Genomic DNA, 27,980 nt, shown 5'->3' with positions numbered 1-27,980 from the left:
GACGTTGTGCCGCCGCCCTCTTGCGAACGAATTTTCAAAACAATCCTCAATTCCTCACATCCGATGAAACCCTAACCCGAACCCTTCATCCTCTGCATCTCAACGACACCCGATACTATCCTCTGATCACGGTTAGGAAGTTTGTCAATTTCGATGTCTGGTCGCGGAAGGGGACGTCCGTCGTCGTCGCGCTCTGCGGAGCCTGGCGCGGGCCCAAGCCGTCGATCGACGCGCCAGATGCAGCAACAGCAGCAGAACGCGGCGCATCCGGAACAACCAGAACGCGAAGCTCAAGCTCAACCTGCCCAGAATCAGGAGGAGCAGGCCCAGGTGCAGGTCCAGACGCCCGAGCCTAGATATCAGCAGATCATCGACCCCGCTATCGCGGGCTCCCAGGATGCCGCCATGCCTCCGCCACCCATCCCGAGTTCTAAGAACCTCCAGGCGCCCAACCGACCACTAATCGCCCGGCGGGGAGCGCCCCTGGACAGGAGTGTGAGGGGGGGAAGCATGTCCAGCGTCGTCAGCGTGGCGGGAACGACTGATGCGTATTCTTCCCAGCCTGAGCCGCCGAGTAAGTGGACGGTTGTGTCGCAAGAGTAACCGAACTTGGGTCCGTTGAGGCTAACAAAAGCGCTGTAGAAACAACTCTAGCGCATGGTCGCTTTGGCACGCCTGCCCGAGCTGCGCATCCCATGTCCGAGGTCGAGCAAAGCCCCAGCGGAAAGGCTGCTCGATCGCGTCTCATGAATGCCATGCTGACGCGCCTGTTCAACGCATGTGATGATTTCTTCGCCCATCTCTGCTCTCAGTCTGAAGATGCTGTGATGTGGGAGGCAGAGCGGAGAGGCTTTAGGGTCCCCTTTGACGCCTACCGAGATTATTACGTGTCTGACATCACCGACTTTGTCGTGAACCCAGCCTTTGTGGTCGACACCATGAAGCTCGCGACTGGTACGACGCTGTGGCACACGGTGATGAAGACCGTCTCGGCCGCAAATTTGACTTCGCTTTTTGAAGACATTGTGTCCATTGACCGGCACACCATGCTCCTGCCACGTCTTAACAAGTGGAACTCGGTCTTTCCCGAATTCTTCTTCGGCGACGGTCTTGACAACTACGACCAGTGGACCAACGACCAGGTCATTGAACAAGTTCTAATGATCCGGACTCATATATCTATCCTCACACTGCAGCAGCGACGGGAAAATCCTGCCCCGTTCAATCCCGTTGAGGAGGTCGCTAAGATCTGGTGCGAAGATACTCCCTCTGGTGGAGAAGTCGGGGCTTTTTTGTCGAGGGACAACGAGGATGCCATCCATCTCAAGGGTATTCTGGCGAGTTCTGGCTGGGCAGCCTTGGCTAGGGATCGCAATGTCACTCGCTTCTCCTCCATTTGCAAGATGCTGCCGAACGACCGAATCGATGGTTTCAACCTCGATCTCAGCCAATTGCATGAGACGTATTCTTTCGACCAGTTTGTCGACAGTCTGCGAGATTTTGTCAGGGATTGCTTTGGTAGAATCAAGGTGTCGCTCCAGCAAAACTCATCGGCCCGGGACTCGTTACGCCCGCCTGCCGAAGATGCTAATGCAAGGATGGATTCGCCGCAGATTCGTTCTCAGTTGGAAACAGAGGCAATGGCTCATGCGCTTAGTCAGGCCGCGACAGGGTAAGTCGGTTTTTCATGAAAGCCTTCACCGCGTCTTGCTGACTCTCTCCAGTGCTCCTTCGGGCTCCTACAACGTGGATGCCCTGCGAAAGATGAAGCAGATGGAACAAGAAGTAGCTTCCCAGTACAGTGACAGTCAGCAGCTCACGCCTAGCTCCTATCCAAGGATCCCCTATCCACCGGGCTTCAGCTCTCAGGAAATGGGGTATGGCGAGCCCGCTCCCCAGGGCGGCTTTCAATCCAACGGCTCCATGTACGCAGCGTCGGCGGCTGAGGTTTCCGGCAGGAAGCGGCGCGCTCGGAATGAGCCTCTGCCGACTGGCAGCGATGCTGGGGGTTTGACCGCTCAGCCGCCAAAGAGGGCGAGGAAAAGCCGTATTAAGAAGGACACCGCTGCGGCAGCTGCGCCGGCCCAGTCGAGCGCGCCAGCCGGATCTATCCCGCATTCGCAGTATCCACAACCAATGGTGCCCGAGGCGCAAGATGGCATTGATTATGAGGCTCTTAGCCAGCGGAGCCGGGAGCTATCAGCTGCGAACCGCAAACACAAAGAGCCACAAGTACGCTCGGCTTGGGTGCGAAACGACGTCAGGTTGCTTGTTAAAGCCGTCGATAGCTATGAGTGCAAATGGAGCGCCATTGAAGAAGCGATCAAGAAAGGCGTCATTCCCTTTGAGCGGCCTCGAAACCAGCAGGCTCTCCGCGACAAGGCGCGCCTGCTGAAGCAAGATTTTCTGAAGTGGGTTCCCATATTTAACCACACTCTGTTGTACCCTGTCACTCGGACGTTGCTAACACGCAGCGACTGTTACAGAGCCGATGCCGTGCTCCCAAGGGGCTTTGATCTTGTCGTGCTAGGCAAGAAGGAGAAAAATGCCGTAATGGCTGTTGGCAAGAACCCTGAACGCAAAGAGGCGGATGTCGATGAGAATGGCCAGCCAATCAACACCGAGTTGGACCCCTCTGTCCAGCAGGATCACGCTGTCCAGCAAGACAACACTGTCGAGCAGAACCACTCTGTCCAGCAAGACATGCCACTGCACCCGGCGCTATCGCAAGCAGCCCCTCAGCCGGCGCCCGAGCCCGATATGGGACCCGAACTGCAGCCGCAGCCGCCTGCGCAAGAAGCGACGGCTGCTTAGTTTGCTCCTTTTCTTGCGACTGAGTGGCGAACTGGTTGAAGGACCCTCATACGGGCGCGCAGTTTCGGCAATTGCCCTCTTGGCGCAAAATTGTGATAAGGAAGGAGCAAAATCAGAACTGAGGTGCATATTGTGACTGCATGGCTGTGCTCCTCACCGCATATATATCTATCACTGAAAGACGTGGTGCCAGCATTTCTCAATTGCTCACCTCCCATGTGACTATACAGATTGGGGAGCTTACAAGGAACTTGGCGTGTCTTTATTTCTCCTTCATCACTTCTGCTGCTGGGCTTTTTAGTCACAAGGCAGGTACCAGTTTGGACATGCTGGGCACAAGCAGCACAAGGTCGAGGCAAGGCTGAACAGGAATACCTGATGTTGCTGCATCAAAAGCATTGACGGAAGACCGAAAAGGGGGTCTGGGCAGATTCTGCCCAGTGTATGTATCTGTAGAGTATCTTAGGGTAGGCTCAGAGATCGCAAGACCGTCTGTCTCTTGATGCATTGGTTTCAGCGATGGCAGAACGCGCACGTAGGTAATCAGTCCATAATAGAAGTGCATGCTGATGTGAAGTGTTGACTACAAGTTATCCTTCCACGTGCCCTTTTAGGTTAGTGTCTGGAATATACATATAATACGCACGGGCCAAATCATCCTGGTGTGTGCGCTGTGGGGCCCTGAGGAACGCCCAATTGGGGCAGCAACGTTTAGGAGCAGCGTTAGCAATCAATTGGCAACGTCGCGACTTGGATTCCCACAGAGGCTCCTGTCGCCGAGTTCGACTTTCTCCAGCCTCACCCCCAGCGCAACCCGCGACGTCCTGCCCACCATGAGCTACGGGAAGAAGGACGAAGACGCCGACACGGGTCTGGTCAAAATCGACCGGACCCAGGTTTTCCAGGAAGGTGAGCAACAGGCCTGCAATCCCCGTCTAATTGTGCTGCGTATGCCATCAAACTAAATACAATACTGATGGCGGCCTGCAGCTCGTCTCTTCAACTCGTCGCCCATCCAGCCGCGGAGATGTCGCATTCTCCTCACAAAAATCGCCCTTCTTCTCTATACGGGCGAGAAGTTCCCCACCACGGAAGCGACGACGCTCTTCTTTGGCATCTCGAAGCTCTTCCAGAACAAAGATGCCAGCCTGCGCCAGATGGTCCATCTGGTCATCAAAGAGCTGGCAAGCTCTGCCGAGGACATTATCATGGTCACGAGCACCATCATGAAGGATACCGGCGGCAGTACCGACTCGATCTATCGCCCCAACGCCATCAGAGCCCTCTGTCGCATTATCGACGTAGGAGTCACCAAACTTTCTTGGGCCGTGGCGGTTTCGGGATGGAGCAAGCTGACAGTGACGCTACCAGGCAACTACGGTCCAGTCTATCGAGCGCGTCATGAAAACGGCCATTGTAGATAAGAATCCCTCAGTATCGTCGTCAGCCCTCGTATCGTCGTACCACCTCCTCCCCATTGCCAGGGACGTGGTCAAGCGGTGGCAGAGCGAGACCCAAGAGGCTGCAGCGAGTACAAAGTCTTCTAGCGGCTTCTCCCTAGGCTTCTCGTCATCCTCGGGTGCCCTCCCCGTCAACAACTCGACCATGACACAGTACCACGCGATTGGCCTGCTCTACCAGATGCGGATGCACGACAGGATGGCCTTGGTCAAGATGGTTCAGCAGTTCGGAGCGGCTGGTGCCATGAAGAACCCCGCCGCCATCGTCATGCTCGTCCGGCTTGCCGCCCAGCTGGCCGACGAGGACCCCCAGCTCAGGAAGCCCATGATGCAGCTGCTGGATGGCTGGCTCAGGCACAAGAGCGAAATGGTCAACTTTGAGGCAGCCAAGGCCATCTGTGACATCCGCGATGTCACCGACGCCGAGGTATCGCAGGCCGTCCACGTCCTCCAGCTCTTCCTCACCTCGCCCCGCGCTGTCACAAAGTTCGCCGCCCTCCGTATCCTGCACAACATTGCCACGTTCAAGCCGCATACCGTCAACGTGTGCAACCCGGACATTGAGCTCCTCATTTCCAACAGTAATCGCTCGATCGCCACCTTCGCCATCACCACGCTGCTCAAGACGGGCAACGAGGCCAGCGTAGACCGGTTGATGAAGCAGATTTCCGGGTTCATGTCGGAAATCACTGACGAGTTCAAGATTACCATTGTCGAGGCTATCCGGACGCTCTGTCTCAAGTTCCCTAGCAAACAGGCCGGCATGCTTCAGTTCCTCAGCGGTATTCTGCGAGACGAAGGCGGCTACGAGTTCAAGCGCGCCGTGGTGGAGAGCATGTTTGATCTGATCAAGTTTGTTCCCGATTCAAAGGAAGAGGCGCTCGCCCATCTCTGCGAGTTCATTGAGGACTGCGAGTTTACGAAGCTGGCTGTCCGTATCCTTCACCTCCTTGGCGTCGAGGGTCCCAAGACGTCACAGCCTACCAAGTACATCCGGTATATCTACAACAGGGTCGTCCTGGAGAATGCCATCGTCCGTGCCGCGGCTGTCACAGCGCTGGCCAAGTTCGGCGTTGGCCAGAAGGACCCCGAGGTCAAGCGGAGCGTGGACGTGTTGCTTACACGCTGCCTGGACGATGTTGATGACGAAGTACGGGATCGTGCTGCCCTGAACCTAAGGCTGATGCATGAGGAGGACGAGCTGGCCACGAAATATGTCAAGAACGGTTAGTTGTCAGATCCCCTTTACCCCCTTTCCTGCCTCCTAACCATACACAGACAACATGTTCGCGCTTCCGTATTTCGAGCATCAGCTGGTCATGTACGTCACGTCAGACGACAAGTCGGCCTTTGAGACACCATTCGATATCTCAAAAATCCCAATCGTCACACGGGAGCAAGCAGATGCCGAAGACAGGACGAAGAAGCTTACCGCTACGGCCCCGTCCCTCAAGCCGCCAAAGGTTGGCCCAACAAAGGCAGCGCCATCGGCCGCCGAAGCCGCCGCTTCGGCCTCGGCAGCGGCGCAGCAATACGCCCAGGAGCTCATGCAGATCCCCGAAATGAGAGAGTTCGGCAGCGTCCTAAAGTCGTCACCGCTCGTGGAGCTAACAGAGGCCGAGACCGAGTACGTGGTCGGCGTGGTCAAGCACATCTTCAAGGAGTACATTGTGTTACAGTACGAGGTCAAGAACACCCTACCAGCGACAATATTAGAGAATGTTTCGGTGGTGGCAACCCCGTCCGACGAAGAGGAGCTCGAGGAGGTGTTTATCGTCCAGGCTGAAAAGCTCGAGACGGACGTCCCTGGGAAGGTCTACGTGGCGTTCCGGAAGGTCAATGGCGAGGGCTCCATGCCCGTCTGTACCTTTTCCAACGTCCTCAAGTTTACCAGCAAGGAGATCGACCCCACGACCAACGAGCCTGAAGAGAGCGGGTACGAGGACGAGTATGAGGTGTCGGAGTTTGACCTGTCAGGTAGCGACTACGTCATCCCGACATTTGCTAGCAACTTTGCCCATGTGTGGGAGCAAGTGGGTGCCCAGGGGGAGGAGGCCGAGGAGATTTTGGCGCTGAGCGGCATGAAGAGCATACCAGGTTTGTTGGACGATGTTATTTTCGTCTATGGATAGCAGGTGCTAACTTTTCGCAAAACAGAGGCAACCGAACAACTAGCCAAGGCGCTATCCCTCCAACCGCTCGAGGGGACAGACGTGCCCGTCAACCAGACAACGCACACGCTGAAGCTGCTCGGAAAGACGGTCAATGGCGGAAGGGTGGTGGCCAACGTGCGGATGGCGTTTTCGTCAAAGACTGGCGTGACGACAAAGATCACGGTGAGGAGCGAAGAGGACGGCGTGGCGGCTTTGGTGGTGGGATCGGTTGCGTAATGACGACATGGGATGGACAGGTGGGCGTTATGCTTGTTTTCTGTTTTGTTCACTGTCGAGAGAGAAAAATTCATGAGGAAGCTACAGATGACGGCCGGGCTAAAGGTTCCAGTAGGAAGTTGTGCTGTGCTGCTGCTATACGACTAACCGAAAGACTGCTGGGTTTTGAGGAGCTGGGTTCGGGGGGGGTTGGAGTGGTTGAATGCATGTCGTGCTTGCTCCGTCACGTCAGTTGGCAGGTTGACATCCCTCATTCTGCGCGAGACGCGTAACATACCTATCTCAGTAGACCCTCTAGCTATGCCCTCTGAGATCCGGAGCCCTACTGCAGGACGTGGCGTCCGCTGTGGGCAGCAAATCGGGCGGGGGGGCGCTCCAATGAATGCCAGTAAAACTCCGAGGTTGTCACCGCTTTCCGCCAATAGTGTCCGAAGCTCTCTGTGCGACCTACAGTATTCAGTTGGTAGGGGAAGAACGAGCTACACTGGGTCCATCAAGACCTGGTCACAACCGTCAACATTCCGTTCTGGCCCCCGATCCTCTGAGCTAGTATATAGTGATCCTGGCTTCCTCTAGGTTGATAGCCCTCGTAACCTCGTTGAGGAAGCAACCCAACCCCCTTATCCACTACCGGTAGATCCCTCATTCATCTGCTGCTACAATCGCTGCATCACTATCCGGAGTGCACCAACTTTCACCAAGAATTGATACTCCCCGTGCAAACTCCCTTGTGACGATGAGCAACACCAAGACAAGAGATGTCGAGGCTGCTGCGGATATTGTCGAAGAAGCCACTGTCGTTACAGATACCAGGGCAACCGCCTTGCCGCCCAATGAGCCCGCTCAGCCCAGGCTTCGCAGGCCTCTCTTGTTGCAGGACGTCGTATCACCCGATGATGACAATGACGATGGAAGCATGGGGTTCGGGCAGCCACTGAGGAGTTTGACGTGGGATATTCCCCGAGGCGCCAGTGTCGGTAAAGATGTAGAGAATTACAGCAGCGGTGTCATCAGCAGCTGGATCAAGTTGAAGGCACCAAAGTCGGAGAAGGACGTCACGCTGAAACTTCTGCACCGGTGTAACATCCTGTCGATCCGCTATCGGCTGCTCCGTCTTCTGAAAGAGGAGGTGGATCTAGTCGATGAAGGAACTATGAGGCGCGTAGGTCAGGAACTAGATTCGTATTGTAGGTCGAGCACCACTCTCCCGCAACACACAAAGTTACCTGAACTCCCTGGGAGGAGACTTGGATCATGGGCTAATAGCATCGATGTTTCCAAATCCGAGCAGCAACGGCAATCCGCAACAAACGTGCCCTTCCACGAGGACGACAGACCATGTTTATTCACGCCAAACAAAACCTTTTCCAACCGAATCGTCTCGGACATGGCGGCGCTCGAGGAGCTGATGAAGAAGTCGTCGCCGTCGCAACAGACCAAGCCGCCGTCACCGGGCGAAAGAGATGCCCCCCTTAGCCCCGGTGACGCCGAGCGACTCATCGAGGAGCTCCGCGCAAAGATCAACAAGACGTTCCGCGACGCCGTCCGGGGCACAGTCTCCGGCCTGTCGGCGGAGCGTAAGGCGAAGGCCAGGAAAGCGTTGGTGGCTCGTCTCCTCATGGCTTTGGGCGGGGGAGTGGCCTTGGTCGGCCCCATGCTCATCATGGTCCTGCGCCCGACCAGGCTCACGGTAGTCCTCACACCGTCCGTCTGTGTCATTGCAACCGCGATCTGCCTTGCCATCTTCATGGTGGATTCGCAGCCCAAGGATGTGTTGGCATGTACTGCGGCTTATGCCGCTGTCTTGGTTGTGTTTGTAGGCGTTGGTGGTGGGTCCATTCCCACGTAGGTATTTGATCTGGGGCAAGGGGCAAGACGGAGGACACCTTCTCTTCGCCGCGGCTTGAGTATCAGTCTGAGGGCCTGGTGTTGGTTGTGATGCAAGCCTAACACTCCGCGGAGTCTAATCCAGATGTACCTAATTCCTGCTCGAGTTATCTACAGCAAGTGGGTTGAGAAAGTTGCTTGAATATGGTTCCCTGATTGTCCACCGGGAGTTTGGCACACTCCGTGGCACGAGGTGATTTGAGGACATGTTCATGCCATGGGGGAACATGGACGGCTTTTGGAACACCGAGGAGAAAGATGGCCTGGTCGACCAGGAGGATGTTGATGACCATGTGCCCGATGAGAGCAAGCCAGGCGAGGACCATAAACCAGTGGTCACCCTGAGGGCAGCCCCTCATAGCTTCCGGGTTGAAATAGCGAAGGCAGGAAACGGAGTCAAATGAAAGAGAGTAGCGAAGATGGCCATAGCAACGCTAACAAGAAGATTCTCGGCCAGAAATCCTGGGACCGATCAAGCTGCTCAGCCCAGGGAACCATAGCAGTAAATAAAATATTGACAGGTATACCACCCTAGGCGACTATTTAGAGTACCATTTGTCAATGTCCAAGTGTATCTTCCTCAATATGTTGTAAATGTCGATTAAATGCTTGTCTTTGCCACGGACAACCTATGGAAACCTGTCAGTCGACCAATACACTTGGGATCAAAGTTTCTGTATAGGTAGGTAAGGTTTGGATTTGGCAACTCTGGCCTTCCTCGAAGTGAAAGCCGTCGACAGTAGTGTCCGCTTCCGGGCTAGGTCGGGTTAGTATGATCCGATATACACGCCTGGTGCACCTTAGGGGGCGACACGTCGTTGCGTTTTGAGCGACCGGTTGTGGGCTTGACATCATGTCCATCGTCAACCTGTTAGGCTTTCTGCCCGCAAAATGCTGACTTTCTGATGGATCCTTAGCTCTTCCGTGCAACCGGTTTCTTCTGGGCGACTGTCAGCCTTCCTTTCAGTGTTCCTGCTCGGCCACTTAGTCACCTACAACTCAAGAACCGACGTTCATTGAACATTGAGAAAGACCTTGATGGCAGAGTACTACCTAGGTAATTTGCCCGCACTTTCACCAACGGGCTTCTTCTCGCTCGTGAGAAAAAGAGGGAAAGCAGATTGAGATCACTGCCGGGCAAGGCCACATCTCTACTGGACACCAACACGAGGAGAGTAAGGCTGCGGAACCGTAACCTGGTATACAGATCTGTCAAGACCACTTTGTCCATGGTTATATCGATGGACCCAGGAACTTACAGACATTTATGGAGTATTTCACAACTTGTATCCGTACTGTAAGCAATTGGAAGGCAACGGTTGATGGAACGCGGATAATACTCCGTAGTGTACCTCCGTACTCCGTAATTACGGTAAGTACCCCTGTGGGTGAGGCCATAGCCGCCACACCAGTACCAGTGACCGCCTGGTCCACCCTAGCACAGTACATCCCGGTACAGAATGCATACTGGAATACGGATACCTTGGCGCTCTTGCTCTGTCGTCATGTTTTATGACATCGACGAAAGGGGGAGGGCGCGTAGAGACGCGACGGTCTCCAATGACGGATGAACCTGTCCGTTTTCAGATGAACAATTGGTTTGCCCAGCCGTCATAGATGGAAAGGTATGCAGGCATGACATACTACTTTCCGCTTTTCTTTAGCTTGGCCAGTCCCAACATCGAAGCTGGAGAGATGCGATGAGATGCAAGGCGTATCGGCTCGGCATGGAGCCACGGACAGTAACTTAAGTGTATACAGAGGTAGGTACTCCACTACTCCGTGGTTACACTAGAAAAAAAAGAGTTACCAAATACCAACTACCGGTGCTTCTTGATGATCGATCCACTTTGCTGTTTCTTTGACATTCTTCCCCTCGTCCTCTATTTCCACTATCCTTCTATTCTTATTTCCAAAATTTCAAAAAGTCCTCACCTCCCGTCAAGACGCTCCTTGCAAAGCGCGACTCGAATCCAAACCTTGCAGCTCTTTGGCTGCCGAAAGCGCAGCATTCAAGTCGCACCAGCGACGTCGCCCCGATCCAAGCTCCTATCGCCAACTCGATACCGGCACACCAAAGCGCACAACGTAGTGTGAGGTCGCGCAACCCAGCGCGCGCAAATCGCCAGCCATGGTCTACGTGAGGCAGGAGTTCCTGCCGAACCTGCGGCAGTACAAGTACTCGAGCGTCGACCACTCGCTGCTGTCGCGCTACGTGCTCAAGCCCTTCTACACCAATGTCGTCATCAAGTGCTTCCCCATGAGCATGGCGCCCAACCTCATCACGCTCACGGGCTTCATGTTCATCGTCGCCAACTTCCTGACCCTGCTCTGGTACAATCCGAGCCTAGACCAGGACTGTCCCTCCTGGGTCTACTACTCGTGGGCCGCCGGCCTGTTTCTGTACCAGACCTTTGACGCAGTCGACGGCACCCAAGCGTAGGTCGCGTCCGTATCTTTTGTTTTATTTCCGTTGCAAACATGCTAAAGCGCTCCCTCCTCTCTCCAGCCGACGAACCCACCAGTCCGGCCCGTTAGGCGAGCTGTTCGACCACGGCGTCGACGCGCTCAACACGTCGCTCGAAGTCCTCCTCTTCGCCGGCTCGCAGAACATGGGCCAGGGGTGGAAGACGGTCGCAACCCTCTTCGCCAGCCTGGCCACCTTTTACGTGCAGACGTGGGACGAGTACCACACCAAGACGCTCACGCTGGGCATCGTCAACGGGCCCGTCGAGGGCATTCTGATCCTGGTCGGCGTCTACGCGCTGACGGGCTACCTGGGCGGCGCCTCCTTCTGGCAGCAGGGGATGCTCGCCACCTCTGGCATCCCGCAGGCCCTCCCCGGCGGCCTCGAGATTCCTAGCATGCTGTACGACCTTTCCTTCACCGAATGGTACATGGTGCAGGGCGCCGTGGTGCTGGTCTACAACACGGTCGAGTCGGCGCGCAACGTGATCAAGGCGCGGCGGGCGCGCGGCGACCGCTCGCGCTGGGCGCTGATCGGCTTGCTGCCCTTTTCCGCCACGTGGCTGCTCGTCGTCGCCTACCTCTGGCTGCAGCCCACCATTTTGCACGGCCACCTGGTGCCCTTCTCGCTCTTTGTGGGCATCGTCAACGCCTACTCCGTGGGGCAGATGATCACGGCCCATCTGGTCAAGCTGCCTTTTCCCTACTGGAATGTGCTGGTCGTACCCCTGGCATGGGGCGTGCTCGACTCCCTTGGTCCCCTCCTCCTCCGCCACAGCCCCGTCCCCTGGCTCGGCTGGCCCTCAGCCCTCGGCGACGGCGTCTATCAGGTTGCCTTCATGTTCTGCATGCTCGGCATGGCCGTGGGTGTCTACGGCAGTTTTGTGGTGGACGTCATCGTCACCATCTGCGACTACCTGGATATTTGGTGTTTGACCATCAAGCATCCCTGGGTTGAGGGGCGTGACGAGGCGGGGGCGGGTTCCATGCAGATCAACGGAGCGGTAGCGGAGAAGAAAAGGCAGTAATGAGGCTTTTTTTGGACATCGGACTCTCCAGAGAGCAATTCCCACGCCACTATACGAGGGCGAAGTGGATAAATATTATCATGAGGACGCAGACGGGGGATGGAAACGAGGATTATGACCAGTAGGGGGCCGGCACCAAGCGACTGGGAAGTTGCAGAATGATGACAGGTGGCCAGGATTCAACGGGTGCGAAACGACTTGTGTTTCTGTACGAATACGGCTTAACAATAATGATATAGAGCTGGGGGTCTTGGATAGTCAGGAGTAATTGGGCGGCGTTCTTCCTTTATCCCCTTGACGCTTAATTTAGCATGCTCAAGATACCAGCTTGTTTGATATTTGTTTATGTAGCCCCGGACTGGTCTCTACGAGAAACGCCATGATTGTAACAACTTGACGTTGCACCCGTTAAGTGATGTGATGGTTCATGCTGTCTCAAATTAAAACGCTGACTGGCAATAACACGTATAGCCCTCCAAGACAACCTTTTCAAAGAAAGATGCGAAGCCTATGCCCCGCACTGTTTGCCGTTCCCTCCATTCCCTCCGTTCCCTCTTGATGTATCCCACCTATGACCTGAGTACTAATGTTTCCAAGTAAGCTCCAAAACTCCGATAGGTCACTGCCCAAGAACCCCTGGCCCAAGAGGAACCATCGGAGAAAGTAAACAAAACTGCCAGCTACCCTGGCTGGCACCCTTTGCCACTATTCAGACCCGGTGATGGTTCCCAAACCCGCGATATATAACGCCCATCTCTGCGCTGAAGCCCCTCGCTTAAACCATATCTCGTTTTTATTTTTTCTCATCAGTCATACTCACCTATCCCTTAGCACCACAACATACCGGTTCCGCTTCATCGCACCCCTGGTCTGATTTTTAGCGTGGGGCAGGTTCGAGTCGGCGTTGGACTCCGTTTCATGTTCTCTTTTGTTGACTATATCAACTCGTCACTGCCGCTGGCAACACTCTGCTTGATGGCTTCAACAATGTCTCTCTCTTCAAACACGGGCCCCTGGCCGTCGCACTTGGCCAGGGGTTTGATCCGATCGCTGACCTGGCCGACGTCGACGAGGCCGCGCTTGAACAGTTCATGATTGATGATGAACTCCCATGCGGCGCCCGCGGCGAGGAGGCGTTCCCCGCTGTCGCTCGTGACTATCCTGTGGCTGGGCGTCTTGTTGGTGTGCTTCTCGAGGACGTTGGAGTAAAAATCGTTGGGCGTGTAGGTCATGGGCCCTGTCGTCGTCGGACCTCCGTTGGCGCCGGGAGGCCCCGAATTGGCGGTGACCAGGGACGTCGCGCGGAGGATCTCGTTCTCAGTGCTTATCTTCTGGAGGTCCCGCTTCAGCCGCTCATTTTCCGACATGGTCTCCTGCTGCGCTTGTTCCAGCTGCTGCAGGCGGCTCTCGAGGTCCTTGACATGGCGTTCCTTGCGCTCCCGGAAGGCACGTTGGCTGCAGCGGCGGTTAGTGATGGATGAAGAAAGGAGAGAGATCTGCAGAAAGACAACAACAACAACGAAAAAGGTGCCGGCGCGCAGAGGGATGGAAGGGTAGCCAGCCCAGGAGCTGGCGTGATAAGTATGCGGGTCATGGCCAGGTGTTTGGTGCAACAAGGAAGGGGGAGCGTTTGTCCGCCCACTTACGCTGCGCGATTCTGAGCCTTGCGCCTGGACTGAGCAGGGGTCAGGTCGTCCTCCTCCGAGTTGGAGCCCTGTCTGCGACTCTGTGCCAGATCCTCAGGGTCGGATTTGGAGACGGGCAGGATGTCGGGGGTGGGGCCGGGCTGCTGGACGACGCCGTTGACAGGCTGCACTGCAGCAGCACCGTGTGCAGCGGGATGCGGGCCTGGCGGTGTCGGCGGCCCGGGGAAGGCCTGGGCCGCGTTAAACTGGACATAGTTGTCGAAGTTCCGGAATTGATCATGAGGAAGGCCGCTGGGGAACTGCTCGCTGGGGAATTGCTCGTAGACCTCCTGAGTCATGATTGTGTAAGCCTCGTGTCCCGCAAACATGCGTGCTACTGTCAGCTACACCGGGGGGAAATGCAGATTTGGACCATTGATGAGCGGCTCGAATCATGGGTACAAAAAGGCCACACGCATCTCCTTCTGCAGCATCTCCCTTTTTCCCTCTTCTGCTCTTTCCCTCCAGGCTGTTCGGAGCATCTCATCTTGGGTCGTTATGAAGGCGGGCGCAGAACCTACCGGGGGCGAGGTGGTGTTGAATTCATCCGAAGCTACCGAGTTGGAGTGTGAAGGTGTGAGCGGAGGGATGGCGGATCCCATGAATTGGTAGGGCGGAGCGCCAGGAAAGTAGGCTGTATGTGTGTAGTCCATGGCGCCAACGGGAATTCCTAATGTTTTCTTTGTCTAAGTCCTATTCTTCTCTTCGATTGAGGATTCGAATTGAGAGAGGTTGATACGGAATGGATCCAGAAGCAGGCGCAAGCATGAAAGCAAAGAACCCATGAATGCTAACTGCCCGGGGGAGCACGGGACGTCCCAGCAGGGGAACCACGATTCTTTAGGCTGCGGCAGAGCCTGGGATCTAGGCGGAAGGTGAACGGCACAGTGCTTAGAAATGGGTACTTTTCGCAGCCAGCCAAGCAGGGGCCGGCGCAGTTAAGGCTGCGGTGATTGATGGGCTGAACAGGCCAGGCCCGACCGTCCCAAGCCCAGTGCGAGGCCCTGCGCGGGGTAATTAAGCGTCGAGGGGAATTAAGGTCATCGGCAAGCCCCGTTGTCGCCTCGCTCAAGGAAGGAGTGAAACGAGCCCATCTCCGTTACCCGCAAATCCGATGGATGTGCTAATATCTACCTTAGGTAGGAACTTACCTCCATGGCTCAACAGGACGACAGCATACTGTGTAGACTCGACCGAAGTAGGTCAAGACTTCCTTAAGCTACACTCGTAAGGCCACGTCCATTCACGACCAGTTGCAAAGGGTACGGACGCAGTAGCATGGGCAACAACGTGGCGGACGGGTTAAACAAGGTTATGGCCCAAACACTGCAGGGAGTCAGTGCATTCCCCGTCCATTAGGACGCAGATTCACAGTTCGTCAACCGACCCGTGGGTCGAACAGGAGGCCATCTCACTGGATGGTTCGTAAACTGCTTACTTGGTACATACATACGGAGGTACTGTATTTTACAATGCCTTAGAAGTTAGGTGGTGTGCTCCGAAAGTGGTATGAATACGGTACCGAATTGTTAACGTTACCTGTGTAGTGTGTGTAAACGCCTGTCCTGTGATGAATCAGTCACAAACAAATCCGCGATGGAATTGGGTTTCGACAGCGTGTGGCTAACTCAAGATCCTGCACCGGCCTCAAGCACAGCATGCTTGAGGTTGCTCACCGGCGTTCCCTCCGCTGGCAGCCAACGTTAACCGCCGCGCGCGGTAACTAGATTGGGCATAGTTCCGCCGCGGAGCGCTAAAGTACGGTCACTACGGTAAGTACCCAAGTTAACTCCGCTTGTCCGGTGGAGAGTTGTGATCCGTGCTCCGTACATAACACATGTAGTGTACGTACTCCGTATGTATTGGACTTACAGGGAAGGACGGCCCGGGGAGATACATAGATGAGGATCAAACGAGATGAATTTTCCGACGTTCTAGAAGCATGTAAGAATCAAAGACAAGATCTCAGAGGTATAGTGCTGTACGGCCCTACCAGCATTCGGTCCAACCGTAGAGAATTGCATGTCCTCAAAACTAGGTATGGTGCGTTGTACTGTATCGATCGATGTAGCGAACTAAGGTACCTAGACGTCGAGGAACGGGATATTCGCGTCAGTCCTCCTCTCGCGCAATATTTTGACCATAACTTCCATCCCATTCGTGATGGCACTCTGCGCCGCAAGTATGCATAGAGTTGCAGCGTGTGGTAGGCTCTGATGGTATGTACACTAGATGTCCGCGGGCGCAGTCCCTACTTCACTTAATACGTCTCACCTCCGGTTCTGTCAATGCCATTGGAGAGACGGCGAACCGGATACTCCGTTATAGTGTCGTGCTGTTTCCCTCGCCGAACAATCTCCGTTGCTACTCATACCTCTCACCGCCTGGTGGTGCTCTCGAACAAGCGTCTGGTCTCACGACTTTCTTGATGCCTGGCTTATCTCATCCCTTGGCGAATGGGGATCCTCTGACGGGAATGCACCTTTGCTTGACATTTCACCTTGAAACCAGCAAGTCTCCATCCGGAAGGATGGCATCTCACTGGGACTCAAACGTGTTGCTTAGTTCTTGTCTGGCTGCCGACGAGCGATATGGCATGGGGTAGCTAGAAAAGGTCAACAACTCGCTGGCCTAACAGAGCGAGCACAGATGGGCGTAAGCTCCAAGGATCAGACCGCCCTGCGCAGGTGTCGCCGACGTTTTTAGACGGGTTCCATGGCAATATCCGGGAGACACGGGGGGGCTGCTTTAAGTTTCTCCCTATCACAGGGTAGTAAAACCCAATATTGACTTTCCCTCTCAGGTTGTCTAGGAGATTCAGGGGGGCGGGGTCGGGGGAGTTCTGCTCCTCGGCGGACTCTGGATGAACGCTCCGGCACCTGGAACAATACACTGGGTTGGAATCGATAATGCCTGATATTGTCTTTGATCATATCTCACCCCCGGCAGCATTGTCCTGTCACGCAACGAAGCCCGTCCTCCGCCAACAGTTAGCGAGAATAAGGCCAGAGTCGCAAGTGGCTTTCATCTAGAAAGCAGGCTCTCAACTCGTCGCACACTTATTGTTTTCCATGAGAATGTGACAACACCATGTGCTTCTCGGCCGTTGTGATGGAAGAAAATGCGTTGAACTTCTTGGCAGGGTGTCTGCATGATAATCATGATGGGCCACATTCAACAGACAATACCATCAATGGGGACGGGTCATTCAAGGACAGTTCAAGTCCTAATATACAGTGCCACTTTTTCAACAGCCACTGATTTCCTATGACGACTACCTTATTGTGCGCACAGGTTTGGGTTCTGAAGAAGTTGTCGGGGCAGGCTCCCACCCGGAGGAAAGAGCAAAAGAGCCACAATAGCGGTTGCCGTTTCTTTACCTCTCTTTCCCTCCTCTCCATCTTCGTATTGATCCCGTTCGAGCCCTCAGTACTTTACCCGTTTCCCAAATCTCAAGTCAACTCAGGCACTCGACGAATCTGATCTGCAAAACGCCCTCACAACCGGAAGGTACGTTTGTGTCGCATCTGATGCGAAAATCGTTGACAGCAGTAAGGGAAGGCTGATTTAACAAATTACCATCTTCACAGGCGCTGTGAAAATTGGTTCATGGTGTTGACCCCTATTTCTATTACTTGTTTGTTTTCATATGGTAGTGGCGTGCCTCGTTTGTGAAGAGCGTGTGCAGCACCCCCGAAGACGACTGACTTCATTCCCTTGAGCAGTCGCAATATTTCTCATGGTTTGAAGCATAAAGCCACTAACCCATCCACCTCTGCCTACGAGAAATTTCTTAGGTGCTCATAAGCCTTCATGTTTGGGCTGACACGTTCCGCCTGCTTCCCTCCGCAGTGCGGTGTCGCTGAACGAGGAGCGCCGAGACCTATTCCTGTCCCATCTGGACTACTGGCGACAGCAACTCTGTTTTTCCCTATTTCATAATGTTTCCCAATCGAGGATTCGATCCTTTCCCTCAGCAGCCCGAAACTCTCGGAAAAGAAGGTGGCATGTCAAGCCAAACCGGTACGTCGTTTCCCTTCCAAGCCCTTATCCACAGTCCTCACCCGCTATCTCCCTCTCTCGCCGGCGTGGATCTCAATATCGCTGGACGGGCCGCCGATTTTTGGTCTCATGTCCGGAGGGCAGTTTTTTGCTCGGCGCGTCGATTCGACTTCTCAATCACCTTCGCATTTCTTCCCGCTCTTCTCCTGCCCCTTCGCCTTCACTTGAGCAACAGATTGGCCTGAGTCGTATGAACGGGCTATGACTGCGATCAGCTCTCCATCTGCTTCATCTAACTCATCGACAGTCCCATCTTCACACACCGAAGCGACCGAGCAGCGTACCTACACCACGGTCGGTTCAATTTACAACCCGAAGGCGACAACACCGCTCCAGCCGCCAACCCGCCGTGCGAGGGCACGTCGATTTCCACAACCCCTTCGATCGCCAACTGGAGAGTCCTTCTTACCGTTTCCGGACGCTTTACTCTCGACGTTATCTCTCAACGACACGGCGCCTGCCTCGCCTCCGGCAACAACAGCGACTCATCAGCAGTACTCTCCACTCCAGCAAAACTACGATCGAGCAGTTAGCCCCATACCAGAACCGAGCAAGTCTGTAGCCACAACTGGTATTCCGATGCCCAGCCTTCGTTCAGGTAACTTACCTCTACCCGGAGGCATTGAAGGCGACGACAGCAGTGCTTCCGAAGACACACTGGCTTCGTCCCGCATCACCGTCAAAGGACTTACCAACCTGGCCTCCTACCCCAATCCGATGCAAAAGGCTGCTCAGAAAGCCCTGGCAAGAGCTCGAAATGGCAATCCTGGTCTCAGTCGTCCGGACACCCCTTCTTTTCCATCTATGACCCCGGACTTGAGCAAGGATCGCCTGGCTAATAATTCATACGGCTCAGCGGCCGCCGCGGCCGGACCACCAAAGCCTCTGACAGCAGGCCCACCAGGTCATCGACAGTTCAGGCCGTCGACCTTCGAGGCAGCATCTAGGATTCTCCGTCCAGAGGAACCGATTGTTTATGCCCCGCAGACAACTAGGCCTTTCGAGTTCAAGCCCTCGACTGCCCCATCGTACAATGGCGGCAACACTTCCCTGAGCGAGTTCGACCACATTAGCGCAAATCCAGGTCCAAGCCGTCCCGCACCTTTCACCCCCGGAAGAGATCATGGCCCCGTCTCCCGAACACTCCCAAGCCCTACAAAATCTCCGCTGCTCACCGAAGCACTCTCTGCTGCTGTGCCCACGGAGGTCTTCTATAGTACTCAACAGCGCAAAGTTCACGATACCCTTCCCTTTGAGAGGATCAAGGAGTACTTCCCTAACAGCTTGCCCTCCAACTACGATGGTCGCTACACGCCGATAGCAGGAGATTGGTTCGAAGAATACCCAGTCGGGAAGCTCATGTCCTCAGGCGAGAACTATTCGTCAGAAGCGAGCAGAATCAACAGACAATTCTACTCTGGCATAGAGCGGATTCTCAGAGAACAAGTCCAGCGTGAGCGTAACGACTCCTGCATCTCGCCGGCAAAAAGCGTCGGCGTAATTGGCGAGGAGCGCTTACGGCTTCACGGAAGCCAAACCGAGAAACGGGAGGCGAAGACCAGTGATGAGGCGCCACACCAGCCGAGGGAGGCAACAGCCGCACCTGCGGCCGAAAATGACGATGCGAGCGCTCTGATGGACCTGGCCTATGCCACGCTGCTTAGGTACAAGGCGCAGAGAGACCCGAACACGTCCGCTCAGAACCCATGGCCCGCTGGATTCGTCCCGGCCGAGGAGGCGTGGGTGGACAGCAGTGAGGAGGCACAAAACAGCTTCTTTGACGAGCCTAAGGAGGTTAAGAAGAAGAAGGCCTCGAGGAGGCAGAGACTGGGATACTAAGACGAAATGACGATGGCGGTCGACATGGAAGGGCAGAAAGTAAGGGTTTTCGCCGGCATGGATTCTCGCTGAAGACGGGGGAATTAGAGGCGACTTGCTTAAGGGACGCTGTTCTGCTTGTGGATGACGAGCGGTTATGGCTGAAGCGATACCCTAGCTGCGTACGCCATCGGGGAATATCTTCGCTTTTGTTGGCTGTTCCTTCCCTTCCTGCACCGTACGTCGTCGCATTTGTATGTTTACATACCGGTACCGAGTTAGACCGGGCAGGGTCTATTTCGCCGCGCGCTGCTTTTGTTTTCTTTTGCTTCGGCAAACTCAGATGTAGATGTATCAAAATGTATGTATCAATCCTGTTGCTTCCAGTTTGCTCTGCGGACATGTATGTGTGATGGAGGAGGTGGTGGTTTAGTCTTCTCTCTTGTCTGTAGCTGTGCCGACTACGTCTCTATTGCTGGTCCCGCCATTCGACAAAGTCAAGTCTGTAGATAGTTAGCTACCACGATGATTGGGAACTTCTTCTAATTCCTCATTCTTCTGACGCTTTTCTCATGGGCTTTGTTATTGATACATCTATTACATAGTAACGTAGGCTGGCTCGAAGCTGGCTAACAAAAGAGGAGCCAAGAGCCCGTAGCATACGCCACTCAATTCAATGCTATCACCCATTGACACAGGATTCAAAACAATAAAAACCAGTTCATTTCCGCTGGGATCGTCGCTGCTGCTGCTGCTGTATGTACATCCCCTGTGTGTCCCGTTTTTCAAATACCCCGGCCCGAACCCATTCCCCGAGGTAGCTGACGATGAGAGCTAAAAGTGTAGGTATATATGCAGCCCAGTAGTCCTCCCCCGGTTTGTTTACCCCGTCATCTCCGCCCCGGGCGAAATATGAGGCTAAGAGATCGACGGGCGGGAATGAGAACGAAAAGATGACGTGACCCCCCTGTCCTCTCCAGCTCCCGCTTCAGCTCCAAACGGCCGTCTCAGAAGCGGTGACATTAAGTCATCGGCTACTGTCCCTTTGCCCTTGGCGCCCTCAAGCGGTTGAGGATAATGTTCCACAACATGGGGTATAAGATAACATGATTGTAATACAGAGCCCTCTATAGGCCAACAAATGAATAGGAATACTAGAAAAGAGCGCTCAAGCGAAAACAAAAACCTGCTCCGGGAACTCGCATGCGTGCCTGGGCGGACGAAAAGACGTGCCAGTTCAGTCTGCGAGAAATGCTGGGTGGACAAGCAGAGGAGACGGGATACAGCAGCCACATGGATATATCGTAGGTTCGGATGGTGAAGCCAGCCGTTGAATTCGGTGAGACGAATCGGGGGGTTAGACAGCATAAACAGCGAAGGTCGTCCCCACGCAACACATACCAGGCCCAGTCATTAATAACGGTAGTAGAATGAAAATAAAAGGATTGGGCCCTGTGTTACTGTTGGTCCCTATGCTGTGGCCTCCAAACCTGTCGCCGAAGGAGCTCTATCAGAAACGGAAGCGCTCAGCCCCCAAATTTATGTCGCCTTTGAATATGCGCTGTCTGGTACCGATGTGCCGGCTGGCCTAAGCGGACTGCCGCGGGCGGACAACTGGAAGTCCGGGTTAGAGCCAAGTAGCATGTCGGCAGAGCGGTTGACAGGCCGCCTGGGTATCACGCTGCTTCCATAGCCCGGTGCCGACGGAGGCGGTGGGGCTTGGTTCCAACGCGGATTTACGCCTCGTTGGGATATCGAGGTGAGCGCGGAACGCTCAGATTCTGCCGGACTGCGCGAGCCTTGGGGAATATCCTCGTAGGGGTTAGTCGTCGTCGGAATGGGGGGCGTGGCTGGCCTAGGGACGGCAGGAGGCACCGCGAAGCGGGGATCGACATCTTCATAGTACTCACCAGGTGGCGGTACCGGCTGTTGAGGGACCGGGCTCCTGTGATCCGGAAGCTCGGCGACAGGGCCAGCGGTGCTCAGAGGTGACGGCGCATGAGGCGAGTTCCTGCCTGGTCCCTGATTCCATGCCTGCCTTGGCGGTACGTATGTATTTCTAGGCAACCCACGGTTAGGCACTGCTTAACGTGAAAGTGAGCAAGGGCATACATACTCGTCTTCGCTGTATCTGCTTGTCTCACTCATGTACGTGTCGTGTCGACCCCCCATCCTCGCTTGCTGCAAAGCTAACATGCCTGCGACATCAGAATCACTATCCCGAATGCCAAACTGTCCGAAGCCTTGCGCAGAGTGTGCTGGGCTACTCGTTGTGGCATCCATCTCCATCGCTTGTCCGATATGCACGGAATCATCAATCCCTGGAAGCGGCGGAGGGGACTCCGCACGTGGAAGTTCGTCGTAACCTCCCGCAGACAAGTTGGACACGGACTGGTTCCCATAGGCCGGAGCCGATGGTGGGCCAGGCGATGCTTGTCCGGCGCCGTACGGGCCTGGACCGTACTGCCCTGGGGCTGAAGGTCTTCTGTCGTATGAACCTTGTGGTCCTGGATAGTTCGGTGGGGGCGGCCGTCCGCCACGAATCGAAGGCCCGCCGTAGCATCGCGGAGGGGGGCCATAACCACCTCTACCTCCAGGGGGCGGGCCATATCCACCGCGAACTGGCGAACCATATCCACCTCGGCCTCCTGGTGGGGGACCATAACCGTTATAGCCGCCCCGACCAGGCCCGGGGTATCCACCACGACCACGGTAGCCCATACCGCCCCGTGGCGGCGAATTCACCCGCTCATATGATGGTTGCCTCATGGGATATCCAGCTTGAGGCGGCAAGGGATTCCCGTACTGGTCTCGAGAGCCTGGAGTGGTAGACATCGAGCGTGGGGGCGCCATATCGGTCGGGCTCCTTGGGCCAGATGCGTCGCTCACCAGAGTGGTTTGGTCATTCGTGAAGGTGCCTGGCGACCTGTCTGTTGGGCTCCTTGCGGTAAGGGGTATCCTTTCATCGCTGCTCCGGTCGTCTTTCTTTTCAAAAGAAGCAAATTCGGGCAGAGTGTCGGCGCCCCCATTGGCGCCGCTAACCATCGGAACTGTAGGCTGTAGGGTGCTCGAGGTCACCGGGGCGGTAACTTGCTGAGCCTGCCGATTGTAGTAATTCTCGCCGCTCATCTCGGCGTTCTCAGCAATCCTCTTTTTCCTTGCCTTCCTGCTCACAATAGTCCTTCGCATCGCGCAAGAGACCAACCCGCTGAGAGCTACCAGAATGGTAGCGGCTAGAACAACGTACGAACCCCAGGCCATGTGGGGCACGAAGAGCAGGACATCGACGAGGAAGCTCAAGAGGCAGAGGAGGAAGTTGAGGATGCCCACAATGAACAGCAGCAGCAGGTACCTAGCCGAGTGGGATGGGCTGTGCAGATGAGCAATGACGGCGAGAACGAGCATGACAAGAGTTATGAAAGCGGCGACCGGGTGGATGACCAGAAGAGCCGAGAGGGTTGAGCGCGTCCCAGAGTCGAGGTCGAAGTCATTGGAAAACAAAGGACCTGCAGATCAGTTAGTGAGCTCTTGAGCATCTAATGCTGGTCTCAGACTCGATGAATACTCACGAACGTCATAGCCAATCTCTACAGGGGTGCAACCGTTGCTGTCGCAGTACCCGAAGACCCCAAAGTTGACGCCATTCCAGCTACCCAGCGGGATAACGTTGATAATGGGAGTCGACAGGACGGAGAGCAAGAGCAACGCGAATGCTGCAAAAAGCAGCACCGACAGCGGTGTCGCAGGACGCAGCATGGCCACGGAGGGTTCCGAAGAACACAGTCGTCAATCCGGTAGTTCAAAAGCGCCTGCGTCTTCAAGACGCGGCGGAGGATAGGGAAAGAGGGGCCCGATCAACTTGAGGTGTGGAGGTGCGTGGATCGTCTCAGAAGAGGAACTGCCGCACCACACGAGCGGGACGTAGAGCTGAATGGCGAGAAATGCCTGGCGGTGACATGGGAAATAAGTGAAAAAAAATGAACGAGCGTGTGCGGTGATCAGTCGGCGGGTAGACGAGGACGTCGATGATTACCTATCGCGAATTGTATCGGACCGTTCTGTAAATTCGCTGTAAATCTAGCGTTGTCGAAACTCAATCCATCGCTGGCCTGGATCCGGTTGATCGGCAATTGCCCGTCGAGGAATCACGGCGTTAGACTGTCTTCTACGCACGCGGGCGATATGCGATGCACTTGTCAAGGCGATGAAGAAGCCGTGAGGAGCATGGTTGGAGGGAGGTGGGAAATCGTAGGGGCACAAGGGGAACGACATCAGGGCGTGTGGGTCAGTGGGGAGCAGAGGCAAGCGAGGCCCTGTCCATGCATTCGGCGCTATCTTCCCAGTTCTTGGGCTACAATGGGTTCGCTTCTTGCTGGGACCAATCATCTTTTACTAATCTTAAGGGTTGGGGGCAAAATGGACACCAAGAGAGGAAAGAACCCCGATTTCTCTCAATGGGAATTGCGACCCAGACTGACGCGTCAACCGCAATGTGTGGTGTCGCTACCTCGAAGAGGCGCATCAGTTCTCCCAATGTCCTATAAAATTCACGGTGCCTGAGTGCATCAATGGACGATCCACTATTTACACCTTGCAAAGGCATTAGAGAGTTAAGGTACGCTGGTCTACCTGATGGACTGATTGCTGTCGACCAGTGGTAACTCCACAGCAGTCACCAAGCACCGCAGGGTAACGCATGCAACTGCAGGCAATTGCGGTTCCAGAACGGGCCTAGCCGTAATTAGCAGCCTGAAAACCATCGGAACACAAGATCCGTAGCTTATCAATGCAACATCTCTCGAACCGTATCGCTAGTGGAAGAGATGGAACACTGGACAAGACCTACACTCATTGGAAACACTTTTTCGAGTTGCAATGCAACTGTAAATGTATCGCTGTGTCAAGCCTGGCTTCATGCAGAGCCAGTCATCCATCATCCCATTGCATGTTAACCCGGGGAAGGTGGCCGTTTTGCGTCAGGCCGCAAGCCATTGGACGAGAAGTTCCACAAATCAGGACTGATTTCCTGTCACCGTTCTTGGGGCTGTGGCTGCCAAGTGACGCGGCTACAATGAGGCGACTTGTTTAGAGTTGGAGTTGCCCGGGATATACAAGCAACACCTCGAAGCACACATATCGTCTTTAACAAACTCGCCACAGTTTGAGGGATTACATACCTGGAGTTTGACGAACAAGTTTTATCGAAAACTACCAAAGGACTCTTAGCTTTGTTACGACCACGGCTCGATTGGTGTCAAGTTGCTTAGGTTCTGCGGCCCAGGAATCGCGCAACCGGTGTCATGCAGGAGGAATCGCTAGTAGATCGGTGAAGAGTACTTTCAAAGGTTGCGGAATCTCACATAGCGATGCAGGTATCGATTATCATCCGTCTTGGAACAATCAATGAGACTTCATACCTGTCAACACTGGGATTACGAATATTGTGGCTGAGCCTACGAACTAATGTATAAACTGCATATGGTATATCAGATGGCTTGAATGGAAACATCTCTCGCTCCCTTGTTTCAAGCTTGACGTCTTTAAAAGATCGCCAGCAAACGTCAAAAGGCAATCATCATCCATGACTGAGTAATGTATTGACTGCTCTGAATTAAAATTCTTGTGTAGAATCTCTAGCTTCCCTGTCGAATTCAGACCCGTCTCGGGCATCACTCAGCCAGTATTTCGCGTAATTACAAAACATACAGGAAGAGTACATTATATAGGTTAACAGCTTGACATCTGCTATATAAGGTAGCCGGTAGTTAGTACCATAGCGACCCGCCGCACTCCTGGAAAAGGATCTTCGGGATAGTCTCCGGTTCACAGACTCTTTCCTGAACTTTCGTTGGGGGGACCCGGGAGGTTCTATGGTCTATGCATATATATAGAGTAGGTCCCCCAGAACTACGTTCGGAAAGAGTCTGTAGACGGCCTAAACGAAATCGCGTTGTACGTCATTTTACCTCAATACAAATTAAGAAAGTCTACATTTTCAAACATTATTTATAGCAGCCTAGACCTATTATATACTATATAAAACGTACTCTAAGGTTTTAAATTGACTGCTCTTTCTAATGATATATGTATACTTGAGGCCCTATATGGTCTTCTTAGAGATGTCGCAAAGGGGATATGATTTTTGTACGTCATTAAGGGACGTCGACCTAGATTGCTGTCACGAATTAACCAACAGCAGGCCGCATGGCGGAAGACTACATGCGGGGCGCAGGGAGCCCTGAGCCAATCATTTAGGAACATCAGGCAGACCAATCAAGGCAAGGCTGAAGTGCTATGACGCCAAGACAGGCGAGCGCCTCGCAGCATGCAAAATGCTCGAGGTGATCGAAGATATAGCACGACGAGCAGGCAAGTGCTCGAGGGTGGTCGGGACACGAGCATATGCGATCAACAGAACCGTACATAGTATATAGTCATTCTTTAGTGAGGACCTTCAGAAGGTTCTCCAGTAAGCAATGCAAGCAGTTGTCTATACTACTGTGTGAACACTTGCTTGTGTCAACTGTTGTAGACCCTTTGGCTCTACCGAACCTCACCCCGTTGTTACGAACCTTCAGTCTGAGGAGTCCCTTTCAGTGGTTAGGGGACCGAGATTTGTCACAATTGCCTCAGTCGGAATCAACCACCACTTGTTATATCGTACTCAAATTTAACATAGAGGATAAGAAATGGCCGGCCCACCTCAGAGGCTTGCCCGCTTGACTATATCTTCGTGAGCCATTGAGATCTAGGTTGGAGGGAGTGGAATTCCTAGCTTAACGGCGTGTATCCTGAGCAGTACTGCTCCCACACATACAGGCCTACCTCTAAAAGAATGGCCATTTCAAGAGCTTCTTACCAGTAGTAGGCTCGTATATATGGGAGCAATACTGCTCTCAGGGCGTAGAAATGTTGGGCTGTACAGTTGAAAGGAAGATTGATTGACAGCGTACATCCCGGGCAATACTGGGCCTATACGTAAGATCCTACCACTAGCAGGAAGCTCTTGAAAAGGCCGTCATTCCAGTAGTAGGTCCATATATATAGGAGTAATACTAGTAGAAAAGCTGGTGTAGAAGGTCAGCCTGTACAGTCGGGTGGCAGGTTGACTTGACGGCTTGCAACGGTCGCGACGGCTTATAACTGCTGCATCCTAGGCAATACTGAGCCAACGCGAAAAAGCCTACCACTAGCAGGAAGCTCTTGAAATGACTATTCTTCAATTTCTACGCAAAGAAGTCAGTACTGGGCTACTGGGTAAAAAAGTAGTGTAGAAGGTTGTCTCAATAGTTCCTATATGACTGCAACGGCCCACACGACGGTACCTGCACAACAGCTTCAAATTCAATTGCCTACATTCCAGCCAGGATTAGACTAATCGGTGTAATTCAACCACAGCTATAAAGGCCTTGCAAATACGATTCTTTTAATATATCTAGAAGGCAACGTATCCGACAGTTGTTGTAGTAGGTTGTAGGTGGAATAGTGTGACGAATCTCGGTCCCCTACCACTGAAAGGGACTTCTCTGAGACTGAAGGTCTAACTAAAGACGGGGTGAGGTTCGGTAGAGCCAAAGGGTCTACAACAATTGACACAAGCAAGTGTTCACACAGTAGTAAAGACAACTGCTTGCATTGCTTACTGAGGAAGCTACCGTGATGCCGTAGGCCTAGTGAGTGTGGTTTATATGTACAGCTTCTTTCGTCCATGACCAGTGTGCTATGCCCCTAAACGTCCATAGCACTAAGAGCTGCTATGTGTGCTATACCACGATAGCGTCCTGAGCATCTTGCGTCCTGCAGAGTGCTCAGTGGTCCGGTTGACATAGCACTCAGCCTTGTCTTTAACTGGTCCGCCTTGTCGTACCAAATGATTGGCTCGGGGCGTTCCCACGCCCCCACATGTGGCCTTCCGTCATGCGGCCTGCTGTTGGTTAATTCGTGACAAATAGTAACAATTCTATAACGGAGACCGCGATTGTGTTCAGTACGTCCTCAGATCAGCTGGCGCTGTTTGTTGTATGGGGGTTTTGATTGGCTAGAAGCCTTGTGGAATAGTAGGTGTCACAAACCAACCATATAACCCGGGCTGGTGGAGCTATGCAGTAGACCGGAGCACCAATTAGGAATAGGTGCCAAAGGGGTAGCGAAGAAAAGAGCGTGCCGCATGGACGCCCATGGTCGCCGGCGAGCACAAGCGTTCAAAAGAATAACCAGAGGGAGGAAGCTGTATATAGTTCACGATCTTTACGGCCTACGGGCATCACGATAGCTTCCTCAGTAAGCAATGCAAGCAGTTGTCTTTACTACTGTGTGAACACTTGCTTGTGCACTTGTTGTAGACCCTTTGGCTCTACCGAACCTCACCCC

At 54.1% G+C, this 27,980-nt stretch overlaps 7 protein-coding genes across 7 annotated transcripts; 5 read left to right on the top strand and 2 right to left on the bottom strand.

Moving 5' to 3' along the window:
* Positions 1-2: 2 nt before the first annotated feature.
* Positions 3-2,799, top strand: N656DRAFT_722308 (uncharacterized protein; the record flags this gene model as incomplete). Its single annotated transcript, XM_064812497.1, has 5 exons — positions 3-574; positions 643-1,672; positions 1,725-2,411; positions 2,487-2,637; positions 2,755-2,799. Coding segments are annotated over exons 1-5 (2,334 nt in total), but the record flags the coding sequence as incomplete, so codon positions are not given.
* Positions 2,800-3,547: 748 nt separating this feature from the next.
* Positions 3,548-7,065, top strand: N656DRAFT_773717 (Coatomer, gamma subunit). The gene is made up of 5 exons (XM_064814115.1): positions 3,548-3,723; positions 3,805-4,115; positions 4,186-5,500; positions 5,553-6,371; positions 6,432-7,065. Exons 1-5 carry the CDS (start codon positions 3,648-3,650, stop codon positions 6,662-6,664), a joined length of 2,754 nt encoding a protein of 917 aa, XP_064675134.1. The 5' UTR covers positions 3,548-3,647; the 3' UTR covers positions 6,665-7,065.
* Positions 7,066-7,400: 335 nt separating this feature from the next.
* Positions 7,401-8,513, top strand: N656DRAFT_841211 (uncharacterized protein; the record flags this gene model as incomplete). The annotated part of the gene is made up of 1 exon (XM_064818982.1): positions 7,401-8,513. One exon carries the CDS (start codon positions 7,401-7,403, stop codon positions 8,511-8,513), a length of 1,113 nt encoding a protein of 370 aa, XP_064675133.1.
* A 1,770-nt stretch (positions 8,514-10,283) lies between these two features.
* Positions 10,284-12,504, top strand: N656DRAFT_47387 (Choline/ethanolaminephosphotransferase). Its single transcript, XM_064809769.1, has 3 exons — positions 10,284-10,314; positions 10,498-10,990; positions 11,061-12,504. Exons 2-3 carry the CDS (start codon positions 10,683-10,685, stop codon positions 12,043-12,045), a joined length of 1,293 nt encoding a protein of 430 aa, XP_064675132.1. The 5' UTR covers positions 10,284-10,314; positions 10,498-10,682; the 3' UTR covers positions 12,046-12,504.
* Positions 12,505-12,980: 476 nt separating this feature from the next.
* On the bottom strand, positions 12,981-14,383 carry N656DRAFT_794022 (uncharacterized protein; the record flags this gene model as incomplete). The annotated part of the gene is made up of 3 exons (XM_064817229.1): positions 12,981-13,500; positions 13,692-14,020; positions 14,252-14,383. 3 exons carry the CDS (start codon positions 14,381-14,383, stop codon positions 12,981-12,983), a joined length of 981 nt encoding a protein of 326 aa, XP_064675131.1.
* A 3,018-nt stretch (positions 14,384-17,401) lies between these two features.
* Positions 17,402-19,959, top strand: N656DRAFT_47268 (uncharacterized protein). Its single transcript, XM_064809766.1, has 2 exons — positions 17,402-17,753; positions 18,040-19,959. Exons 1-2 carry the CDS (start codon positions 17,672-17,674, stop codon positions 19,629-19,631), a joined length of 1,674 nt encoding a protein of 557 aa, XP_064675130.1. The 5' UTR covers positions 17,402-17,671; the 3' UTR covers positions 19,632-19,959.
* A 1,190-nt stretch (positions 19,960-21,149) lies between these two features.
* N656DRAFT_699646 (pali-domain-containing protein) lies at positions 21,150-23,366 on the bottom strand (the record flags this gene model as incomplete). Its single annotated transcript, XM_064810800.1, has 3 exons — positions 21,150-21,669; positions 21,727-23,116; positions 23,180-23,366. The coding sequence occupies 3 exons, from the start codon at positions 23,364-23,366 to the stop codon at positions 21,150-21,152; spliced, it is 2,097 nt and encodes a 698-aa protein (XP_064675129.1).
* Positions 23,367-27,980: the final 4,614 nt, after the last annotated feature.

The sequence above is a fragment of the Canariomyces notabilis genome, assembly GCF_033297395.1.
Source record: "Canariomyces notabilis strain CBS 508.74 unplaced genomic scaffold N656scaffold_1, whole genome shotgun sequence".
Taxonomy (NCBI): Eukaryota; Fungi; Ascomycota; class Sordariomycetes; order Sordariales; family Chaetomiaceae; genus Canariomyces; species Canariomyces notabilis.
This window is presented reverse-complemented; position numbering and strand designations above follow the sequence as displayed.

Bases quoted from the DNA above. Each gene is read 5' to 3' on its own strand.
- N656DRAFT_773717 (XM_064814115.1), top strand. From the start codon at position 3,648: ATGAGCTACGGGAAGAAGGACGAAGACGCCGACACGGGTCTGGTCAAA. The intron at 4,116-4,185 runs GTAGGAGTCACC...TGACGCTACCAG, and splicing joins CCCTCTGTCGCATTATCGAC to GCAACTACGGTCCAGTCTAT. The intron at 5,501-5,552 runs GTTAGTTGTCAG...AACCATACACAG, and splicing joins CACGAAATATGTCAAGAACG to ACAACATGTTCGCGCTTCCG.
- N656DRAFT_47387 (XM_064809769.1), top strand. From the start codon at position 10,683: ATGGTCTACGTGAGGCAGGAGTTCCTGCCGAACCTGCGGCAGTACAAG. The intron at 10,991-11,060 runs GTAGGTCGCGTC...TCCTCTCTCCAG, and splicing joins GCAGTCGACGGCACCCAAGC to CCGACGAACCCACCAGTCCG.
- N656DRAFT_47268 (XM_064809766.1), top strand. From the start codon at position 17,672: ATGTTTCCCAATCGAGGATTCGATCCTTTCCCTCAGCAGCCCGAAACT. The intron at 17,754-18,039 runs GTACGTCGTTTC...ACTCATCGACAG, and splicing joins TGGCATGTCAAGCCAAACCG to TCCCATCTTCACACACCGAA.